A 21196-nucleotide genomic window follows, 5' to 3' on the forward strand; every position below is an offset into this window, starting at 1 on the left:
CTGGACAAAGATCATGAAGAAGACTCACCCTTGACAAATACACTACGGGCACGCAGTTACAAAACAAAACTGGCTACTAGGCCTGGAATGTCCTCAACAAATGTATTCTATACATACAGTTTGAATCACTTTGTCAATATTTTCCTCTTATCATTTCTTTTATTTAAAAATAAATTTAAAATAATAAAATTGTATAGTGGCAAAATATTTTTAAATTAAAATTTTCTACTTAAAAACCAACAGAGATACATTTTATAGTAGGGAAGACCTTATTGCCTTTAATAATACTTCAACCAAGGGAAGATGATGTGGTTCTAAACATGGTGTCACTGGAGATGAAAGCTGAACTGCAGCGTATGTAAAACACCGTGGGGAAGCACAGAAGACATCTGGCTGGCCCTGCAAGCACCAGAACAAAGCACTTGCCACGTGAAAACGGCACATAGAAGACACAGAACAAAATATGCATATTACTTTTAGCATGTTAAAAACAATCACATCAAAAAGTATACAGATAAAAAATGCCATAAATGACATAAGAAAATAGTGTGTGTGTGTATATATATATATTGCATTTATATATATATATATAGTCTACATTATTTACCACTATGATATATACTTTCTGGAGAGGCATAGATGCTGCCATCATAAACTAAATTGTACAGCTTGGTTCCTTGTAAGCCACAAAGTCACACTTTAAGAACTGTAATTAATATCCTCAGCTACATTTCTATATATTTATTTCTCACCTTCCACATGATCTAAATCAAGAGCCTGGTTATTTTGTCAGGGGTTGGAGTTTCAGTGTGGTGCTCACCTTTAATATACTGCATTTGTTTCCACACTTAATAACATCATTACCACATTGATTAGATTACATTAAGATCATTATATACATTAAAAATATTGTCATGTTCACTAGCTAAACAAATGTTGCTTTCATCTTAAGACATATTCTTGTACCTCAAATGCTTATATCCCCAACATGGAGGAAGGGGACAATCACTGTTGGACTCTCTCCTTTCTGATATTCAGATACAAGAAGGGAACAACGAGACAAGCCTCCACACAGAGCACCCTCTCTTAAGGAACCCACCATGTTGTCTATGTCGTGGTGACAGTAGTGTACAATAGCATATTTTAATTGTTTTAAACCATGAACCTCAATTATTTTTCACTGAAAAGTTTTTCAAAAACTATGAAACATACTATTTTTTTTTTACAAAGATCAAAATTCTAGATGCTTATTAGGGTATTTTTCACAATTTTGACCAGGATAATGTAATGGCCCAGTAAGTGTAGCAATACCCATCCATTATACTCAGTAAAGAATGAGTGTCTGAAGAAGCCCATGTGAGCGGTTCTCTTGGGGCCCTGTGAAACTGAAGCAGAGCGAGGAATAAGCAGTCTGGCTAACGCTGCTTACAAATGAACCTGAAAACCAACCTTCCAGTGCCCAGAGTGCTGCAAGGACTGTGACTTCCAACTCCTTCTGCGGTCAGTGCCCTGCACCCGTCAAGACCAGAGCCAAGGGCACAGGGCACCAAGACAGCTGGAGGTGAGGACACAGTGAGCCTGTACCACAGCCACACCCTCAAGCTAACTGACCCACATTTTAAGCACCATAAGTGGTTAGCCTTTCTCCCCAGTGTCTTTAATTTTCAGGTAGAGATAAAATGGCAGTAACAGAAGGAGAATGACATTCTGTGAGATGTAGGATTCATAAAGTCAGGACAATTTTTTTAGTCAGTTTCAGTTTAGAACCTATGCTAAAATATGACCAGGGCAGGATGGGTAGAAAGATAAGGGGGGAAACACGGTTATGCCATGGATCTAGGTTAAAGGTAGTTTTAAAAAACATTTCTAAGTTCTGTGATCAAAATCTGTATGCACAGGTGTATGTTACACCTATTAAAAAATGAGTGATAGCCTTCAGAACATCTCCTCTGGTGTCTGTCTCAGTGCTTTCTGACAGTGGTCAAAACAGAATGTATCAACAGAGTGAAACATCCAGGTCTGAAGGAAAGATATGAAGGAAACAAAATAAAGAGCCTCACAGTGTGGGCATCCCTAAAAACTATTGCTATGTTTCCAGGTTAATCTCCTATTAAGTTTCCGTGACGATGCAATGAAACACTCATCTCAGCAGAATCTACATGGAGATAAAGCACTTCCACACACTCTCTTCCTGACATACACTGGAACTGCACGAGTTGTTTACAATAGTATAAAATACTGCTTTGGCAACTATTAACATAGCAATGTGGCTATCACATGGTTTCTGTTCTTTTGTCTTCAGTGAATACAGCCAACTCTCACAGCAACACTGACTCTTGAATAGAAAGTCCCTCTCTATTTCTGTAGCGATGTGCTGGAGGTGAGGGACCTGCATATTGATACCCAGGAGGACTGGCATCTTCTACAGCTGGGTTAATTATATACCTCACTGGACTATCTACAGATACTTCTGGAAGGCCATGGTCCTGAAAAGGTATGTGTTGAAAGGCTGCATATTTTGGTAAATTGCTTAAGTGGCTATGGCTAGCATCTCGAGTCCATGATTGTCCATGCATCTCAGGTCTGTATGTATAACTAACTTCTGACCATTTTCTGTTCTCTGGTAAATAATCCACTGGAGGAAGGATGAACTTTCCATTCTTTGGTGACCCTGAACTACCTGTATATCCCCCAGCACCAATGTCAATGGGAAGAACTTCAATTCGACTGGATGGTAGAACAACAGGAGTTGGGCGGCTGTAGGATTTCTCCGGAGAAACATCAACTGAAAGAGAAGAACCATACAGTCTCCTGGAAGGATTAATTTGGGTACCAGGGTTGATCTGTGGGGACACAAAGCTGCTCTGGGCAACAGGTATGTGTTTTGGAGAGTTTCCATGGTAACCAGGGGGGTTGCTGTAGGAGGGTGGATATGCAGCCCTGTGCTCCTCCCCTTCTAACTGGGATGGGTATCGCACATGGCTGGGAGGCTGCACTTTCAAAGTAAACTTGTTGGATACTTTTGATGGGCTGGAATTTGGCTCAGTGTGCTTTCTTGGATTGTGAGGGTGGGTCCGTTCTGGGGCCTCTTCCACAGAGGCTCCATTTTCATTCTCACTCCCAGGCACATTGTCATACTGGGAAGCATTAGAACCCCGCTTTCCATCACTGCCATCAAAATACTTCATCTTCTGCCTTGAGTTTGACATTCGGGTCTCAGCAGAACTTGGAATGGCAACTGTAGGAGTGGGATACACTGAATGACTTTTGCCTTCGATGGCATATTTAGCAGTTCTTTCAATCACTGAGGCATCTGATGGTTTTTTCCATTTGGGCATAAATTCCTTTCTGATGTTTGAAATTGCATTGCTATTTTGGTTAGCAGCTGCATGGTTGTAGTGCCTGGAACTGTCCTGGGGACCTGACAAAGGCTTCAGGTGTTTACTATCGTCATCCACTGACTTCCGTCTTGGTGGCCGGACTCTTTCTGGGGTACTGGTTCTGCTGTGGTGGGCAGGGGAATGCTCATGCTTCTTGTGGGGTGATCCACTTTCTCCTCTGCTGCTTAGCTGGGGGCTGGGCCTGCCAACACTTCTTTGTCCATTGCTCAACTGACTAATACAAGCAGAATTAGACTCGGGTGGAAGCTGTCCCAAGGGTTTCTTTGGATATTCTTCCTCCTTACCTAAAGGAAAGATAAATTCATAAGTAAAACAAACACAGGAATGACGGGCATCTAGTCTAAGAGACACAGTATTAACAACTGCAGACTGTCTTGTGTACAGAAAATGCCAGTAACTGACAGGTGGCAAGTTTACATAAATGGCACTGAAACACAGCTAACTTCGCCTAACACCTGATTCTTCTATTTTCTTAAAACACACTGTCACACACTTTCCGTGCAAAGCCGATGCTCTTATTCCTAACACAACTGGCCAGTGGTTGAGTCTTAACATTATGTTATTTTCATTCTAACCCATGCCTTTGAAATCAATAAAGTTTTCGCTTTCAGTTTCAAACAGATCTGTCAGAGTTGCAAGTCACTTGATAACTTACTGTGGTCCCAAAGTTCTCCCCATATTCTTATTATTTTGGGTATTTCCCACAGTGTAACTTATTCTTTAAAGAAACATACTCTTCAACTGGAGACAAGCATCCTAAAAACATTCTACTTAAAAATGTGAAGACAGGAAAAGAAATTTGTAAAGAATGAAAACTACATTAGGTAATTTCTTTAATTAAAAAAAATTTCTGTGTTTTGTCTGAATATATGTATGAACACCATTTGCATGCCTAGTACCTGGAACCCTGAGAAGTGGAGTTTCAAATGGTTGTAAGCATTGGGAATTAAAGTTCTTAAGCAACCAGTGTACTTAACCACAGAACCATCTCTCCAGTCCATTTTAGTTTTATATTATAAATAATTAACACAGAATTGTAAGGAATTGAAGGAAGGTGCAATAAAATGGCTAGTTAGCAAGAAATATTTTTAAATTCTCTATTATAACATTACCAGATTACCACAAAACTAATGTAGATTACCATGAAAGGACTTCATTTGCAAGAACTGCAAAATGTTTTACCCATTATTATAAAACAGTTTTTTTGTCATTTGAAATAAGGCTTTGCTTTCTTCAAATATTCACTTAATGGTCCAACTTAGCTGATACTTACTATGATCTGCATGCGTTGCTGTGAATATAGAGATGTGATATTTTTGTGTGACTCTAGTCACCACAATCTTGTTATTTCTGTTGTATTTAGGGGGGTGGGGAAAGGGATACCATGTTTATTACTCTTAGAATTCTCACACTGCAAGCTTCTTAAAGAAAGTTTTAATTGGTACATAACAGCGATAGACCTACTTCTTTAGGATACTTTAAGAGAAATACAATGCTCTATTTAGAGGGGGAGAATGAGCAACACCATCCTTTAAATACATTGTCAGCATCAGTACTGTGCAGGGCCCAGAGAATGGCTCAGAGGGTAAAGGCTGCCAAGCCAGAGTACTCAAGTTGGATCCTTGGAACCTACATGACATAGACAATAAGTAGATGTGGCAGAGCATTTGCTTAGCATGTATAAGGCCCCGAATCCTGTCACCAGCATTCCAACTCAATCCAATCCTATCTGATCTAAAGAAAGCAAAACAACAGGAAAATTAAGGTGGTAAAAGCAATTTAAAACTTGGAAGTGGTATGGTGCAAAGCAAGGAAGAGTGCCAGAAAGAGCACAATCATCTCTCTGAACAAAGGCCCAAGAAGGCGAGAAGTCCCAGGAGGAGGTCAGAAAACTAAGTCATAACACACAGAGCACTATGAAGAGGACTTGGAGTTTTGTCCTGAGTTAACTGGAAAATTCTAGAGACTTTTCAGCAGATCAGTTCTATAATCTGAGGTACATCACAGAAGTTATTTTAAATGGTGGTGTAGACTTAGATTGGGTGATAATAAACGACGACAATGATAGTCATAATGGCTTACGATCATTAAGTAATCACCAAATGTCAGGCATCATTCAAAACACTATGCATAGAACATTTGCGATTTCATTATCTCATTCTGTGACAAAACTGAGGCACAGGTGAACCTGCTCAAGTGTTCACAGCTAGCAGGTAGCAGATCCAGAGTTCAAACCCAAAGCTGACTCCAGCATCTTCACTCTCCCCTCACACTCTGCTGCAGTGAAGCAGTGAGGCAGGTTGCTTTGGACACGTTAACGTGAAGCCCATGTGGTAAGATGTGAGCCAGGAGGCATGAGCAGAGTGAAGGATGTACGCTGCTTCAAAGACAGCAGAGCACGCCACTCAGCAACTGTGAAATAGACAGCATTCCCATGTGTCTCTTTGATGACCAAAATTATTTCAAGTGGTAACACAAACTTGAAAAAGCTAGCATTTGAGAGTTTTTGCTTATGAATATGGGAAGTGGGTTAAATGCTGGCTGAGAGCAGAGTATTCAGCTCCTCAGGGTAAAGACCAACAAGTTATGAAACAAGACCTATCTAGCATCCCAACAAAATGTCCTTATTTTTAAATCAGTTCTACAACAGTTAATCAGTTAGTCCCAGAAAAATATGTGACTGTCATCTTCTCTGCCAGGGACAATGACTAGAACACGCACCGATTATCAAGATGATACAAAGACCTGCAACACAAAACCCCAGCTTACAACTTTCCTCTAGTCCCAACTCTGGCAATTCAAGAAGAGCGGGACAGTTAAAGGCTAGTTACTATCTTATCAGATGATGCACCAGCCAATCATCAAAACCCAGCTCACAGGTGTGGACTGAATGGGACCCTGATATGCACATAGCTGCTTAAAAGCAAGGAAACTGTGGGACCAATTGTTATATGAATGCTCACAACTGCAATGTGTTAGAAAAAAAATACCTACATGCTTAACTGGAGGATTTCTAAAATTATGAAATAAAATACAATGAAACAAGGTACATAATGTAAGTTTTTATGTCTACTGTTATGTTAATATTTTTAACATGAACCAGAAGTGAAGTGAGTTACCAACAGCATGCAGAAAATAACCCATTTATTACAAATTCTATACAGTTCTAAGCCTGCATCTGAGGCATGAAGGTAAGGAACAGGCACTAGTTAGTGCTGGTTAACAAAACAGAAGTGCTCTCCAACAGAGGCTTATTATGTTGTCTTAGTTGCCATAAACGTCTGCTATGAACATGTAGTGCTTCCACAATGGTTTTCAATAGTCCAGATGATAATGACACACAGTTTGGGGTAAGACTTGCAGGCCGCATTTTCAGCGTAATCCTAAATGTCTTAAAGATCCTGCCAAATGCTTTACTCTATACATTACGTTAACAGTGATTTTCTGACTCACTAAATGAACAACCTTCAGTAAAAACAAGACCAGCCTAATCCTAATACACAAGGCGTTTTCAATGGAGCTAGCAATCATGTACTCTGCTTTCTTCATGCTCAAACATCTATTCCAGATGATCCATTCAGCGCTTCTTCCCTCACATACATATTATGTTTGTGGGTCTGGGATTTAAGACATCTGGCTTTATTACTTTCAAAAAATTGAAAACTAGAGTTTCCTCATCTCCATACTTTATAATTTTACAGTCATGGTTAACCTTGTCAAACGCAAAGTTCAAGAACCCTCACTCCATCCATTTCATCTAGTTTTTTTTTCCTTCAAAACCATGGAAGCAAAATCAAAATGGGACAATGCCCACACACCAGACAAATGTAACTGTCCTGTGCTTCTTGGCTCTTCTCACTCAACACAGAATCACTGGCTGAGGTTCTACTGTAGGAAACAAAAGAAAGGTAGACAGCTAGAGTGTGTAAGGAAGACCCAAAGAAGAACTTGAAAAAACCCGAAATGAAGGAAGCTGGTGGGGAAGAAACTCGATGAAGATGAGAACATGCATGAGAAAACACACATCCTCCACATTTAGGCACGGACATCCACCTTTATTCAGCAACAGCCATTGGTGTTTATTCTGAAAGCCTTTGAATAAATAAAGACAGGATGTACAAGCAAAGTATGGAGTCGTAGGCAAGAGGTCTGTATTTCTCAGGAGAAGAAATTTTAAACTGGCAAGTAAGAGATAGGCAGAGGTGGGAACTCGTGCAGGTACAGGAAAGTTTATTTTCAGTGTAAAGAACAAAACACATTTTTCACCTCTCATTTTCAGTACAGAAATATGTCTAAGGAATACCAACTAACACTGTATGCATCTGACATTTGGTGTGAGTCTAGCCTTCAACAGCTGAGCCATCTCTCAGCCTAACACACACATCTACAGACTGTGTAAGAATTGACAGCAAGCTGGAGAGATGGCTCGACAGGGTTCTTCTTCTGGAGGACCCAGGCTCAATTCCCAGAAACCACATGACAGCTTATAAACTTTGCTACTGCAGTTCTATGGAATCCAGTGCCCTCTTCTGGTTTCTGTGGGCACTGCATGTATGTGGTGCACAGAGACATACATGCAAGCAAACCATACACATAAAACCTAAAACTAATAATTTTAAGAATTAAAGGAAATTTACTGAATGGCTAAGTGACCAAAATGAACACTGGGGCACAATGTTTGTGTTCTAAAATATTCAAGAAAAGCTTCTCACACCAACTCATAGCACATTTTCACCACCCCAGCAGCTTCTCCTGTCACCTTCAGAGTACCTAGCTCTTTAGAAGACTGTGAATCAGAGCAATAGCACACGCCCATGTGTCAAGCCAGAAACCCTGATTACAACAAACACAGCTCAGAGTTAAGAAAGTAGAGTTTGGGGAGGAAAGCCACACATAAGATTATACAATATCTAGTTAACCTTCAGGTGACAAACCCTCATTAGGTACCGGTGTGTAAAAGCCAATGGTCAATATAGTAAATGCACAAACACATTTATAGGAAATGGTCTCTTTGTTCCCATAAAACTTTTCAATGAACAGGCAACAGACAGGAATATAAAAGTGCCTCCTAAGATGTAAGTGCTTAAAAATCAATTCCTCTAAATGTTAAAAGCAGTGAAGCAAGCTAGGCCCAGAGTGCTTCTTAGAGAGGGAGGGGCGTCACAGGTGTCAGGGCCAGAAGGCACTGCTTTGGTGCTCAGTTCTAAACAGTGTCTGCTCACTTGCACTTTCTGCCGTGCATGGGGAACAGGCTGATGGATACTTACGGCACAGTTGTGTCTTAGTACTGTTCTATTGCTGTACAGAGACACATGGCGAAGGCAACTCTTAAGGAGAGCATTAGCTGGGGGCTTGATTACAGTTTTAGAGGGTTAGTCCATGACCATCATGAGTAAAGCAGACAGGCATGGCACTGGAGCAGTAGATGAGAGCTTTACCTTCTGATCCACAGGCAGCAGGCAGACAGAGAGACGGTGACTGGGTCTGGCATGGCCTTTTGAAACCTCAAAGTCAACTCCAAATGATAGATTTCCTCCAACAAAGCCACAGCTCCTAATCCTTACCAAACAGTTCCATTAACTGGGGACCAGACATTCAAATATAAGAGCCTATGGGGGCCATTCTGGTTCAGACAACTACAGTCTGTGACAGTGGCGTCATAATACATTTCCCACAAACACTTGCTGACTGACTCGTTACATTACAATCACACTACTCCTATGAGTCTCAGCAGTGCCACTATAACCAATGTGTGCATGTTCTTTACAACTCAGGGATGGTCTGGGCAAACATACCTGTGAGGATGGGAAATAAAGTGTGGAAAGAAGATCAGAGAGAGGGACCAGAACAGGGTCCAGGAAAGAACGGAACAAGGCAAGGGAAAGGAATGAATGTGATACAGTGGAACAGACCAGAGAGGGGAAACCAGAGCTGCATGGAGAGATGGAGGTGGCCCCAGGGAACCTATGAGAGGGGCTCCCCTCACAGAAGCAGGTTCTAAACCATGTCTCAAAGACCTCTCAGTTCCAACAGTCGAACCAAACCAGTCTCTGTCAAGCAATCTGACCTCTGTAACTAATGAAATTAAGAGAAAAAACATACATGATTTCTACACAAAAATGATTTTTTTTGGTGCAGATTAAGTATTCAACTTTTACTGGGTCAAGGAAATACTGCGTGGAACCCTATAAAAGCAACAAGGGTCACTATCAGTTATGTTTTTATGTGCTAAAAGTATTCTCTATCACAAAAAGTAGACTGAAGCAAATCTGCAAGTAGCTACCTTAACACACACACACACACACACACACACACACACACACACACACACACACACACACACACACAGTCTTTGGTTATCTGGTTTTACATCCTCATTACTCCCAAGCAACAGTGATGAGAAGACTCAAGCACAACTATGTAGAAACAGATGCATTGTAAAAGATGCACTTTTACAGTCAGTATTTGTTGCCCATGCTTTTAATCTGGGACTCTTCTCAGCAGGGTAATGGTTCTGCTCCCTCTACTGGTATTCGTGCTCGGCTTCATGGCAGGAATTTACTTTCTCCTCTTTCCTGACAACACAAAGGTGAGCTCTGGCCATGTGCTGTCAGAACTCTGGGGGAGGCCATATTAATGGCACTTCACCACGTTCAGTAGCATAAGTGCTAACAATCTTCTCTCCTCACTCACAAGAAATGTAACTTAATACGATTTAGGACAAAACCAAATGTATATTTCCTTTTTCGTTTTTCTTTGTTTGTTTAGCATTTTTTTTTGTCTTTACAAGCTCTAAAATGACAACAGTGGTCTACTCTAACTTCGCTAAAAAGATAAAAGGGTCCCTTTTCTGTCTCCTCGGGCCTGTCCATTTTTGGTCTTACTCAGGTCTCTGTCACCACCCAGTGGACACCACATTTTACTACAGAGTGGAGGTGAACTGCCTCAGAGGACCCAGTAAAAGATTAATTAGAGTGCTCCTGAGCGCTTCCTGGTGCCCCCTTCTACTTCTAAACTGCAACAACACAATTCCAGCATACAATGAAACTGACTGGCATGTACAAACACGATACAGAACCCCCCATCCCCAATCTGTTTCGTGCTAACCTTTGGTGTGCAGATTACTATGTTAAAAAGGACTGGACGGTCAAAAGGCTGTCTGCTTCATGCCAGGCATGCTACCAGCACTAACGATGCTGAGATGTGGCCACTGCATCCAAGGGACACACACTAACACGAGTGTTCAAGCACCAAAAGAAAGAAGACAGGTGCAGGTATAAGCATTTGGTAAACACAGGTGATCAAATTTCAGGGTTTTGGGATCCTGCAGGCAGGCTGAAAAGGCTTTAGGTGGGAAATAATAATGCCTACGTCATGTGTGAAAACTGACAGCTTAGGTCAGATGTATTCAGAGACAATGCGCAGGTGAATTCTGAGAACTAAATGTTAAAGATGAATATATACAAAGGCAAACTGATGTTAAAGTGCACTTCCGGCTATACTCTGCAAGCTCTGCCCACAGCAGGAGAAGCTACTTTTGAATAGTAAACAGCACTGCTCTGGACTCACTCTGAACAATCAATGCCTATCATTTAGCAGTTGGATGATATCGGATAGTTATTTAACCTTGAACCCACGTTTCCCCATCTATAAGCTACAGATTAGTAATAACGATGCATAATGACAATGAAAATTGTTCACAGTTCTGCCAAATAGGAAATAAAAAAATAACAAAAATTCCTATCAGGTTGAAAGACCTCAAGAAGGAGAGGCGAGAGGTAGACAACAAAGAAAGGCAAACCTGGTGAGAAGTAGTGGACTTCCCTGAGAAGAGGGTGGTATGCAGCCAGACTGCCTGAAAACTATCAAAAGAGCACTAACCCAGACATAGCAAACAAGCAGGAGCAGGCTCAGTTAGGGTTACTGCTAAGAGGTTAAGAATACTGTGTGGCAATTATGTCCCCCAATCCCCCCGATTTATCAACATCTTTCATCTCCTCAACATTCAAACTTAAGCACAGAGAAGTTGAAAAGAATCAAGTACCTGAGCAATTCTGCATTTTTATTAAAGAATCTATCATTATTTTTATTTTAAAAATATATAAGAGGATTTAACTGTAGTTGACTTTTTTGTATTAATTTAACATATGTAAATGAGCTACTGATTTGAACTTTTGACTTTAAATGCAGACATTGAGCACTGGTACATGCAGGAAACTTAAGACCCAGCACAGTCTTGAAGAGGAATAGGGTTCCAAGTTATTTTATTAGTTTGTTCTGTTTTGTAGTGTTAGGGGGTAAACAAAGAGCCTTGGGGTGCTGGGCAGGTTTTCTACCACTGAGCTCCTGCCCAGCAATTATAAATTATTTTACAACTATGCAAGATTTGTTCCTAAAGTGATACGCTGATATGCTGAAAGGATACTGGATACAACGCACACACACATACACACACACAATCTAAAATATTTGTAGTCAATTGTAAATAGAACCAAACATTAACTAAAATTCCTTTTAAAAAAATGTTAAAATAACTACAGATTTAACAGGGTGGCACACGCCTTATCCCAGCACTCAGGAGGCAGAGGCGAGCAGATCTCTGTGAGTTCTAGGCCAGCCTTGTGTACTGTGTGAGCTCCAGGAGAGCCAGGGCCACACAGAGAAACCTTATCTTGAAAAAGAAACAGACAAACAAATTACAAGATAACATAAAAATGTTATTCTAACTTCTTTAAATGAAACAACAGCCAAAAAAAAAAAAAAACCCCATAAATTTTATAATCCGGATTTTTTTTTTTTTCTGAGACAGGGTTTCTCTGTGGTTTTGGAGCCTGTCCTGGAACTAGCTCTTGTAGACCAGGCTGGTCTCAAACTCACAGAGATCCGCCTGCCTCTGCCTCCCGAGTGCTGGGATTAAAGGCGTGCGCCACCACCTCCCAGCTAATCCGGATTTTAATAAATAAAATGCTAATTTTAAAAAGCCTAAATAAACCATATCCAGAAAAATTGTCTTTGAAGACCAAAAAGCCCACAAAAGCAAATAAATACCACATTCCAAAGGCTGTTAGGGAAAGCTGAGTTGGTCATGCAAATGTGAACACTGGGCAAAGACACTCATAGGAGACTCCCACTTCACTGTGATGTTACCCAAAGTACTGGAAGGGGAGGAAAGATGAACTGGAAAACAAGCAGCTAGAAAGACCTCTATGCCAACTAAAGGCTCTGGGTTTTCTCCGGAAGTACTGGCCTTCCCTACAAGAGGCTAGCCACTCCTCATCATCTCCCCAGGAGGGAAGGAAGCCATCCAGACTCAGCGGCCGGCTTTAACAGACACTGCTCTGAGGGAAATCTTTACAAGACATTACAAAGCCTTAGAAACACATTAACTGATAAACTGTACTGTAGCTGATTGGGTTCCAGGAAGCTGGGGGTTGCATGGAATAGGAGATTTCTTTTTGTTGTTGTTTTTTGTTTTTGTTTTTCGAGACAGGGTTTCTCTGTGGTTTTGGAGCCTGTCCTGGAACTAGCTCTTGTAGACCAGGCTGGTCTTGAACTCATAGAGATCCGCCTGCCTCTGCCTCCCAAGTGCTGGGATTAAAGGCGTGCGCCACCACTGCCCGGCGGAATAGGAGATTTTAAATGACTAAAGATTAATGAGTGTTGCCCATTTTACTGTATCATGAAATACAGAAAAATAGGAAGTTCAGAGGTTGAGTGGAAATAACTGACCCAGTTTGCAGTGTGAGGGACAGGCAGGAAAGATGCCCACTCAAGGTACTGACAAAACAAATTGGAGCCATGGGTTCCCAGGACTAAGGTCTGGGATAGAAGTAGAGATTAGAAAGTCCTTCAAAGAACCTGCCATGGTTATGAACTGCTCAAGTATATCGATCAGAATAAACAACTTTAGACAGTGCATCCAAGATAAGCTCAGGAGAAGCCGGTGCAGACTCCAGCAATGGAATGGTGAGAAGAGTTCGGAACAAGTCTGCAAGAACATCTGGAACCCAGCATGAAATGACTGCAAACTGCTCTAGACACATACAAGTGCATGCTTTCTTCCCCAATCCAGCCACCAGCTGTCACTACCAGTACAAAAGACCACGAAAAGGAGAAAGTGCAAACTAGATATTCATTTTTTACAAGCTAAACAAAAGTCCAGCATTTTTCTAGGGGGCTTGGAGGAGCACATGTATCACAGCCAATGGCAACAAAATGCTTGCTTTTTAGAAGGGTCTCTCCACTTCCTATTTTCTGAAAATTAAGTTATTTAAGGAAGATTTCAGGGCTGGAAAGATGACTCAATGATTAAGGGCACTGGCTGCTTTTCCAGAGGACCCAGGTTTAATTCCCAGCACCCACATGGCAGCTCACAACTGTCTGTAACTCCAGTTTCCTGGGATCTGACACCTTCACACCAATGCACATAAAATAAAGTTGAAATAAATTATTTTAAAAAAAGAAAATTTCTTGATTTTTGTATATAGGTAGTAAGTTATAACTTCTGCCCAAAATGTTATTCACAACAGATCAACACACAGTTCCGAAGAGCATGCTTATGAATGGCTTCCTCAGAATAGAAGCCATTTTCAAGGAGAAAACTGGTGAAGGAGAAAAAAATTCAACATTTATTCCATCTTTTCAGTAAGAATAAGATTTAAAGGCAATCTAAGCATCCCTGCTGATAAGACAGGGAAAGCTCTTTGTTACAAGAAAGTCTATCAAAAAATATAAAAGCAATGAATTTGAAAACCACCCTTCCCCCAGGGAGGCCTTACTCCCACTCCCTCTGAGGACTGGATAGGGGTGTCTGTAAAGAGGGGAGGGAGGGGAAACTGTGGTTGATACATAAAATGAATAAAAAAAAATTAAATCAAAGTTTCAAAATATGAAAAAAAGAAAAAAGTCACAAAGTTTCCAAAACTGCTCAAAAGTAAATAAAACATATAGATAAGGTGAATGTACAAAAACATTAACAATAGTCAGTTTAGAAACAGCTGAGAATAGGGGGCTAGAGAGATGGCTCAGAGGTTAAGAGCACTGACTGCTCTTCCAGAGGTCCTGAGTTCAATTCCCAGCAACCACATGGTGGCTCACAACCATCTGTAATGAGGTCTGGTGCCCTCTTCTGGCTTGCAGGCATACACACAGACAGAATATTGTATACATAATAAATAAACAAATATATTTTTAAAAAAAGAAACAGCTGAATATTTTCTTAACTTGGAAAAGTTAGTTTGAATAACAAAAAAGAGAGGAACAAGGAAGGATTATTTGTTGAACATATATCAAAAGTCTTAGAAAACTTCTAAGAGCCAAACACAGTGACTACAGAAACAGAACTAAAAATAAAACAAGCTGGGCATGGTAGTTCTTTTCCACTATTAGAGGGGGTAAAGCAGGAGGATTGCTGCTAACTACAGAATAGACCCAACTTATAATAGCAATGGAAATGAGCTGGCTCAGTGGGTAAAACTGCATGGCTGAGGTTGAGCCCAGGTCCTAAAAGGTAGAAAGTGAGAACAACTTTCAAAAGTTATTTTCTGAATTGTACCCCATTCCACCATATCACATAAAATACATAAATATACATTGCTCCCAAGGGAATGGGGAACATAGTTACAGTGTCTCTGGTTCTAGTTACCCACCCCTTTCCTTTTATCTCCCAGCCAGACTCCCCTCATTTTCCTACTGAAAATATTCTACAAATTGCTACTCCTATAAAATTAGGAGCACAATTCTACAGTTATTTTTATAGGGGTAAATGAGAAATGCCACATATGTGAGATAGTAACATTCTGAATAAACATTAGTTATTAAATAGGTATTAAACAGTTAGTTAGCATCATGATCTGTTTCAAACTTTACCTCACCATGTATTTCTGAGGATATTAAATAAACAATTCTCCAGTGTATATGCTTTTTTTCTTTACATGTATCTTTTATTTAAAAGTGCCTTAAACTCTTCTTTAATATAGGCAAGACAATTTAAAACAAGTGTTAGATAGGGACAGTATAGTAATTGCTGTTCTAAGTGCATTTTCTGCTACAGGGAAAAATTAGTGGAAAATAGGCATCATTATACTGAACAGGGAGGGTTGACCTCACTTAGCAAAGGCCACAGTTTCCCATGGCCTATGCTCAACTCAATTACCATTGTGAGGAGGTGTTGTCATGTCAATTCTAATGACTCCAGGACTCGAGTGCTGGTTAAAGCCCTCTGTTAAGTCAAAGCATAGCAGCTGGTCTTCTGAGGGAAACAACTCTTCCTGGATGTGAGTCTGTTTCTTTTCTTACAGGAGCATCACACAGGGCACATGATGAGGAAACGCCAAACCCAGTTAACATGAATAACTAAATCCACTTTTCTTCTGTCATCCATATTTTCCACTTTCCTAGCCCCTTACCACACTACCCACTATAACAGTGGAAAATGAAAATGGCAAAAAATAACTTCAAACAGCATACCTAAAGTAAGAAAAGCCATAAGACATGGTTATCAAATGAAACTCTCAGTGACAAGTACGAAATCCCTCTCTATGAGTTACTGGGTGGTCACTAGAACCATCCACAGCAACACAGGCTATTAACATTTCTCTTGGTTGATCACCATAACTAGAAGGTAAGACCATATTGTTGCGTCACAGAACACAGAGAAATCAACCTTGATTAATAGAAAAATGATCTCACTTTTAGATAGCTTATAAAGTACCAGAAGGTACTATGCTGCCTACTGGAGGAGACAAGACAAACACAGTCTCATCCAGTGTAATAGACCCTGCACGCTACAATACTAGCCTGCCTGGCAAAATGTGCTCACTGCTGAAATAATATCCTGACAGTTACAGGAGTAACCAATCACTTTCTGATTGGATATGAGGCATGCTCCACAGGAGGGATTTCATGTCTGGGTCTATAAATTTGGTCAAAGGCCCATGACTACCAAGGTGATAGGTCCTAAGGGCAAACCTTATTATTGTTGTTGTTGTTGTTGTTACTATTGGGTAAATGACCATGTTGTCTAATCGCCTTTTAAATATTTATGTTTATACTACAGACCTGTGCTGTTCTTAACTTTGGTGAGAGAAGATAACTTTTGTAATCGAAATTCCAATGTAGATGCACTTGTCAGAGGAGATACTGGGGGCTGATGGCTACTGAGAAGAGAAGTCACTCTCCTTTGGGGATATGGCTGCTGATAGATTGTACCCCACCCCCAAAGGATGACCCTACACACCTGCAAGGAGATAATTAATGACATTTTAAAAAGACATGAAGTTGGAAAGGAGGTAAGAATGGGGGCACTTGAGGGAACTAGAAGGAGGCAATGGAGGATGAATATGACCAAAATACGTTGTAAAAATGTATGAAATGTTCAATTTTTTTTGTAAAGAAAAAAAAGCCACTCGCAGCTGGTAAGACACTAATTGATATTATGTTCTCACCAAAGTGTAATGCTTACATCTTAACAATAAAAGTTTGTGTTAACTGTGTCATGGCCTCTTATACTAGAATTTGATGTAGGATACCAGGGCATTTCTTACCAGGTTCTGGGAGATCTAATTTTGCCCGCTTTAGTTCAGACATAGAAACCTGAAGTTGATCGATTACAAAATCATCCTCGAAGAAAAAGTCCTTGACGAGCGTCTCCTGAAGAAATTCTACAAGTTCTTCCATAGACAATCTCATTAGATGTTCTAGGAAAGGATGAGAGAAATGCAAATGCCAATCAACAGTTCTATTAGGTTGAGAAGAAGATATACTCTATTTGAGTGTAGTGAGTTTTAAAATAGGGTATTAAAAAGATATATACACAACTTATAGTTGGCACTGTGAACATCACTAAAACTCAGCAGGATAGTGTTTGACATTAGAGAAAGCAGGTTGATCTTATTAGGAGAAAAGACAGAAAGATGTACAAGACCAAATATTTTCTCACTGGTTTATGAGTAACTATGTCTGGGCATTAACACTAAACTACAACAAGAGCTCCTATGAGTAAATAGGCATTTATTTATCTCATTTATTGGCTGGAACATAACTCAGACTGGCAAATTCCCTCCAAAAAAAAAAAGATTACTAACCTTATTTGTATTATTTCAACTGAGGAAATTAACTTTATTAGCAAAAATAAAAAATAAAAAAAATCACACTACAGCTGGAAATCAGAAACAGACACCAAGTAAGACATCACTACCCATACCTTACAGACAGGTGTGCTATGTTCATCTACATGTATGGGCTCAACTCACAAGTTAGACTGTCTAAGTTCACCTGCCTCGCCTTACTCAAAAGCATGCAAATGCTCTCTCTCAACTATTAGTAACGGTGATGTTAATTGAGCAGCATGTAGTATTGCTCATTTAGTCCAACCATGTGCATTTACATTGTTTTTGGTTTTTTTTCCATTTAAAACCGCTGTGTAATCAATCTCCAGTAATACTAGTTTTAAGGCAATCATGAAGAAATCAAGAAAGGAATAGGTCTCTGACTAGGGTCAGCTGTTAAGATACCCAGAGAGATTTCTTTTTGTTTTGTTTTTATTTATTTATTTTTTTAACTAGCAAGTGACATATTGTAAGTGACATTCTGACACACACACAGTGTTTTAATACAGGCTCACCACCGTGGAATGACTACACCTCTATGACTCTTAGATCCACCACCAAGTACACTTACTCTTGTGAGGCAATCATTTAAAGTCTACTCTCTTGGTAACTTTCAGTCTGTTACACATAACTACTAAGGGTGCATACTAAGCCAAATAGTACATCCCCAAACTGTATCCTTCCATCTAGGAAAACTTTGTAGCCCAAGAGCAACATCTCCCAGTGTGCCCTATTCCTCAACATTTATTTTTTCATATGGTGGCACAGGAAACTCACTGAAGATGGAAGAGCTTTGCTTCCTAAACAAGAAAAGAAAGAGCAGCAGGCAGGATTTTTCACAGCTTGTACAGTCTAATGATATACTGGCATGGGAAGTAATTGCTATGCTCAGAGTTTATGTACAAAGGCTAAAGTCATACTAAGTGAAATAACTTAAAGGGAGATGAGAGCTATAAAGACATATAGCATTACACTTCTAATTTTCACTGTTTAGAGACAATTAAACTACTGTTAAAGATATACTTTTTGAGTATATTTTGATCTATTTATAACATATAACAAGAGCAGTGACATAAAGGAAGGAGGAGAAGGAGTGGAGGTGAAGGGAAAGGGCTTTCGTCCAGCAATGATACAACCCGACTCTGGGAAGGAAGTGTGCTGTCAAAGCTTTGTTTTGGTGTTAGCCTGTGTGCTGGACCATCACCACAGCATTCCTGACAGCTTTGCTCTGGAAAAGCACAGATACCGAGGTCCCACCGCAGGTGAAGTGTGGTTAATGCGGCACTGATGTGTTCTGTGTGTTCAAGTCAGCGGCCAAGAAAACTCAATGAAAGCATTGAAGATGGCTGGGAACAGCAGGGACACAACCCATAAACTTGCCCCCATGCTCTCAGCTGGTTTATAACTTAGTCAGAATGCCAAACAAATCATTCAAGAATGATGTACCAGAGTGGGGCACACACAAATGTGCATGTAGATAACATGATTCTAGGCTGCCCATGACCCACATTTCTACAGAGCTACAAGAGGAGTCACATGGCTCTAAGTTGAAATGTAAAACATCTCATTTCCTGACCTTTAAGGTCCAACACATCATATCTACAGAACCCCTTTCATTTTTCTGAAAACATCGTTGGTCCCCTGAATACAGATGACAATGGTGTGGCTTGGGGAGTATAAGGGGCCACTGCCAGTGGGATCAGGATCTAACTCTAATGCAAGAACTGATTTTGTGGAGCCCATTCTCTATGTAGAGATAGATACCTTGCTCGGCCTAGGCATGGGGGGTACGGGATGTTGGAGGCACAAGCCATGGGCCAGTCTTAGGAGACTTCCCAGGGGAGGCCTTAACCTCTCTGAAGATCAGATGGAAGATGGAATTGGGAAAGTGGGGGAGCGGAAGGAGAGAAGGGAGGGAAAACTGGGAAAATTAACTAAGAAGGAAGGAAGGAAGGAAGGAAGGAAGGAAGGAAGGAAGGAAGGAAGGAAGGGAGGAAGGAAGGCAGGCTTGCTGCCCTAGAAGCCATGACAGTCAAGTCTCATCCAGGGCTCGAAACTGGATGTACTTTCTCTTAGAGAAAGTAACAGATATATTTTTTTCTGGGCCCACTCACCTAGGAGGCCTTGTTTCTTTGCTCTCTCTGCCTTATTACAAACCTGAGACTTAGACCAACTAGAAGAGCAAGAGTCCCAGTGGAAACCAATACAAGAAGAATATTATTAGTGACACCGAAAACTGCACCCTACTATTCAAGTGTGAAAATGAAACTGAGACAGAGAACTGATGTAACGTGTATCTAGTCCCAAGAATCAGGAATTCCCTGATGATCGTCATGAAAAATTTAAAAAAAAAAAAACATGAGGTAGAGGGAGCCCAAGCTAGCAGGAGTTAAAATAAGCCTTGACTTTTGTAAAGTCTCTGCAGCCAAACGTTTCCTTACTTCTGTGTAACTTCAAGATTGTGTAAGACATAGCAGTAAGAATTCGCTCTCCTTCAAAGATGTAGATGTCCCATATCCTGAGGTTCAGCGTAAAAGGAGTCTGCGGCAAAGAACAAAGCAGAGCAAGGTACTGTTAGTGCTTCCCTTACCTTGGTTGTGCACTTTCATAAAGAGGTTTATAAAATGTACTTACTCGATCAAGAAAACACTGAAAAAACCATTTCATTGTATAAAAACTTGTGTAGATTTCTTGAGAATCCTAAAAAACAAAGATCTCATAATTTCTGAGTTGTAACAAACAAAATAGCAATAGTAAGGAGGCTGTCAAAGGTGAGCAAATAACCATCTCATAGTTTCATACTTTGTTTTTCTATTCCTGTTTTTAATCCCTAAATTTAACTAATAAGAATTATCACAGGAATATGTCACCATGATAGGACTATAACACAATTATTAGTACATTTTGCAGTGAACTGCTCCATTGCACCATTATATTTTATAGTAAAGCATGCATGTGTTCACAAGGAAGCAGTTTTTATGCTTCTTATAATGCTTTTTGTACAATTTAAAACCTAAAACATAATAGAGAAATCACACATTTTAAAGCTTTTGTTAGTAGTATTTATCGACTTCATAGAAGTAATCTGAACATATGAATTAGGACTGTGGTAGTCTATTAATACTAAATTTTACAAATCCAATGTTCTTTAAACCATCGAGGATTATGACTCCACAGTGAGGTAACCAGAAACAGGGAACCCCTGCTGAATTTAATTAATTACTGCAGCTTCACTCTCAGGGTAGGAGGCTATAAGTCAGTGACACATCTACCTACCAAATGTTGCTTAAGTTTGGACAGAAATTTATTCAGAATTTTTTCATGATGTTCTTGAAATCTCAATAGTTTAGGAAAACCTTGGACAAAAAAGCCTAGAACACAAACATAAAATCAGAACTTCAGAGACAATACCAACAAAACCCCAACTTAAAAATATAATATATTGTATTTGAACTTGTAAAACAAAACCAACATCTTTAGTTACCAGGGTGTTTTCTTCCTCATCATGGAAATAATTTCATGTGAGCTTTGGAGAGTAAAACTTTTAGCTAGTACTTGCTTGCTAACTACTGCCTTTACTTTGTAGAACTAATAAAGAGGAAAACATATTTCTAAATTAGGAGGAAAAGTTTAACACCAAAAGACAATGGAAACGGAATTTATTTATCAAACAGCCTCCTTTCTGCT

The 21196-nt window shown here is 40.0% G+C and overlaps 1 protein-coding gene across 2 annotated transcripts in view; it reads right to left on the reverse strand.

The window, feature by feature from the left end:
- Window positions 1–443: 443 nt before the first annotated feature.
- Window positions 444–21196, reverse strand: part of Usp6nl (USP6 N-terminal like) — a 131168-nt gene continuing 110415 nt past the window's right edge. Inside the window, exons 11-15 of one of the 2 annotated variants that reach the window (XM_075970407.1) lie at window positions 20786–20880; window positions 20144–20209; window positions 19951–20050; window positions 16946–17098; window positions 444–3685 (exon numbers count right to left, since the gene is read on the reverse strand). In XM_075970407.1, the coding sequence (XP_075826522.1) occupies window positions 2319–3685; window positions 16946–17098; window positions 19951–20050; window positions 20144–20209; window positions 20786–20880 (1781 nt within the window). In that variant the 3' untranslated portion in view covers window positions 444–2318. The remainder of the gene's footprint in view (window positions 3686–16945; window positions 17099–19950; window positions 20051–20143; window positions 20210–20785; window positions 20881–21196) is intronic. The other variant, XM_075970408.1, reaches the window with a different exon arrangement.

Source organism: Microtus pennsylvanicus, chromosome 4 (assembly GCF_037038515.1).
Source record: "Microtus pennsylvanicus isolate mMicPen1 chromosome 4, mMicPen1.hap1, whole genome shotgun sequence".
In the NCBI taxonomy this organism is placed as follows: Eukaryota; Metazoa; Chordata; class Mammalia; order Rodentia; family Cricetidae; genus Microtus; species Microtus pennsylvanicus.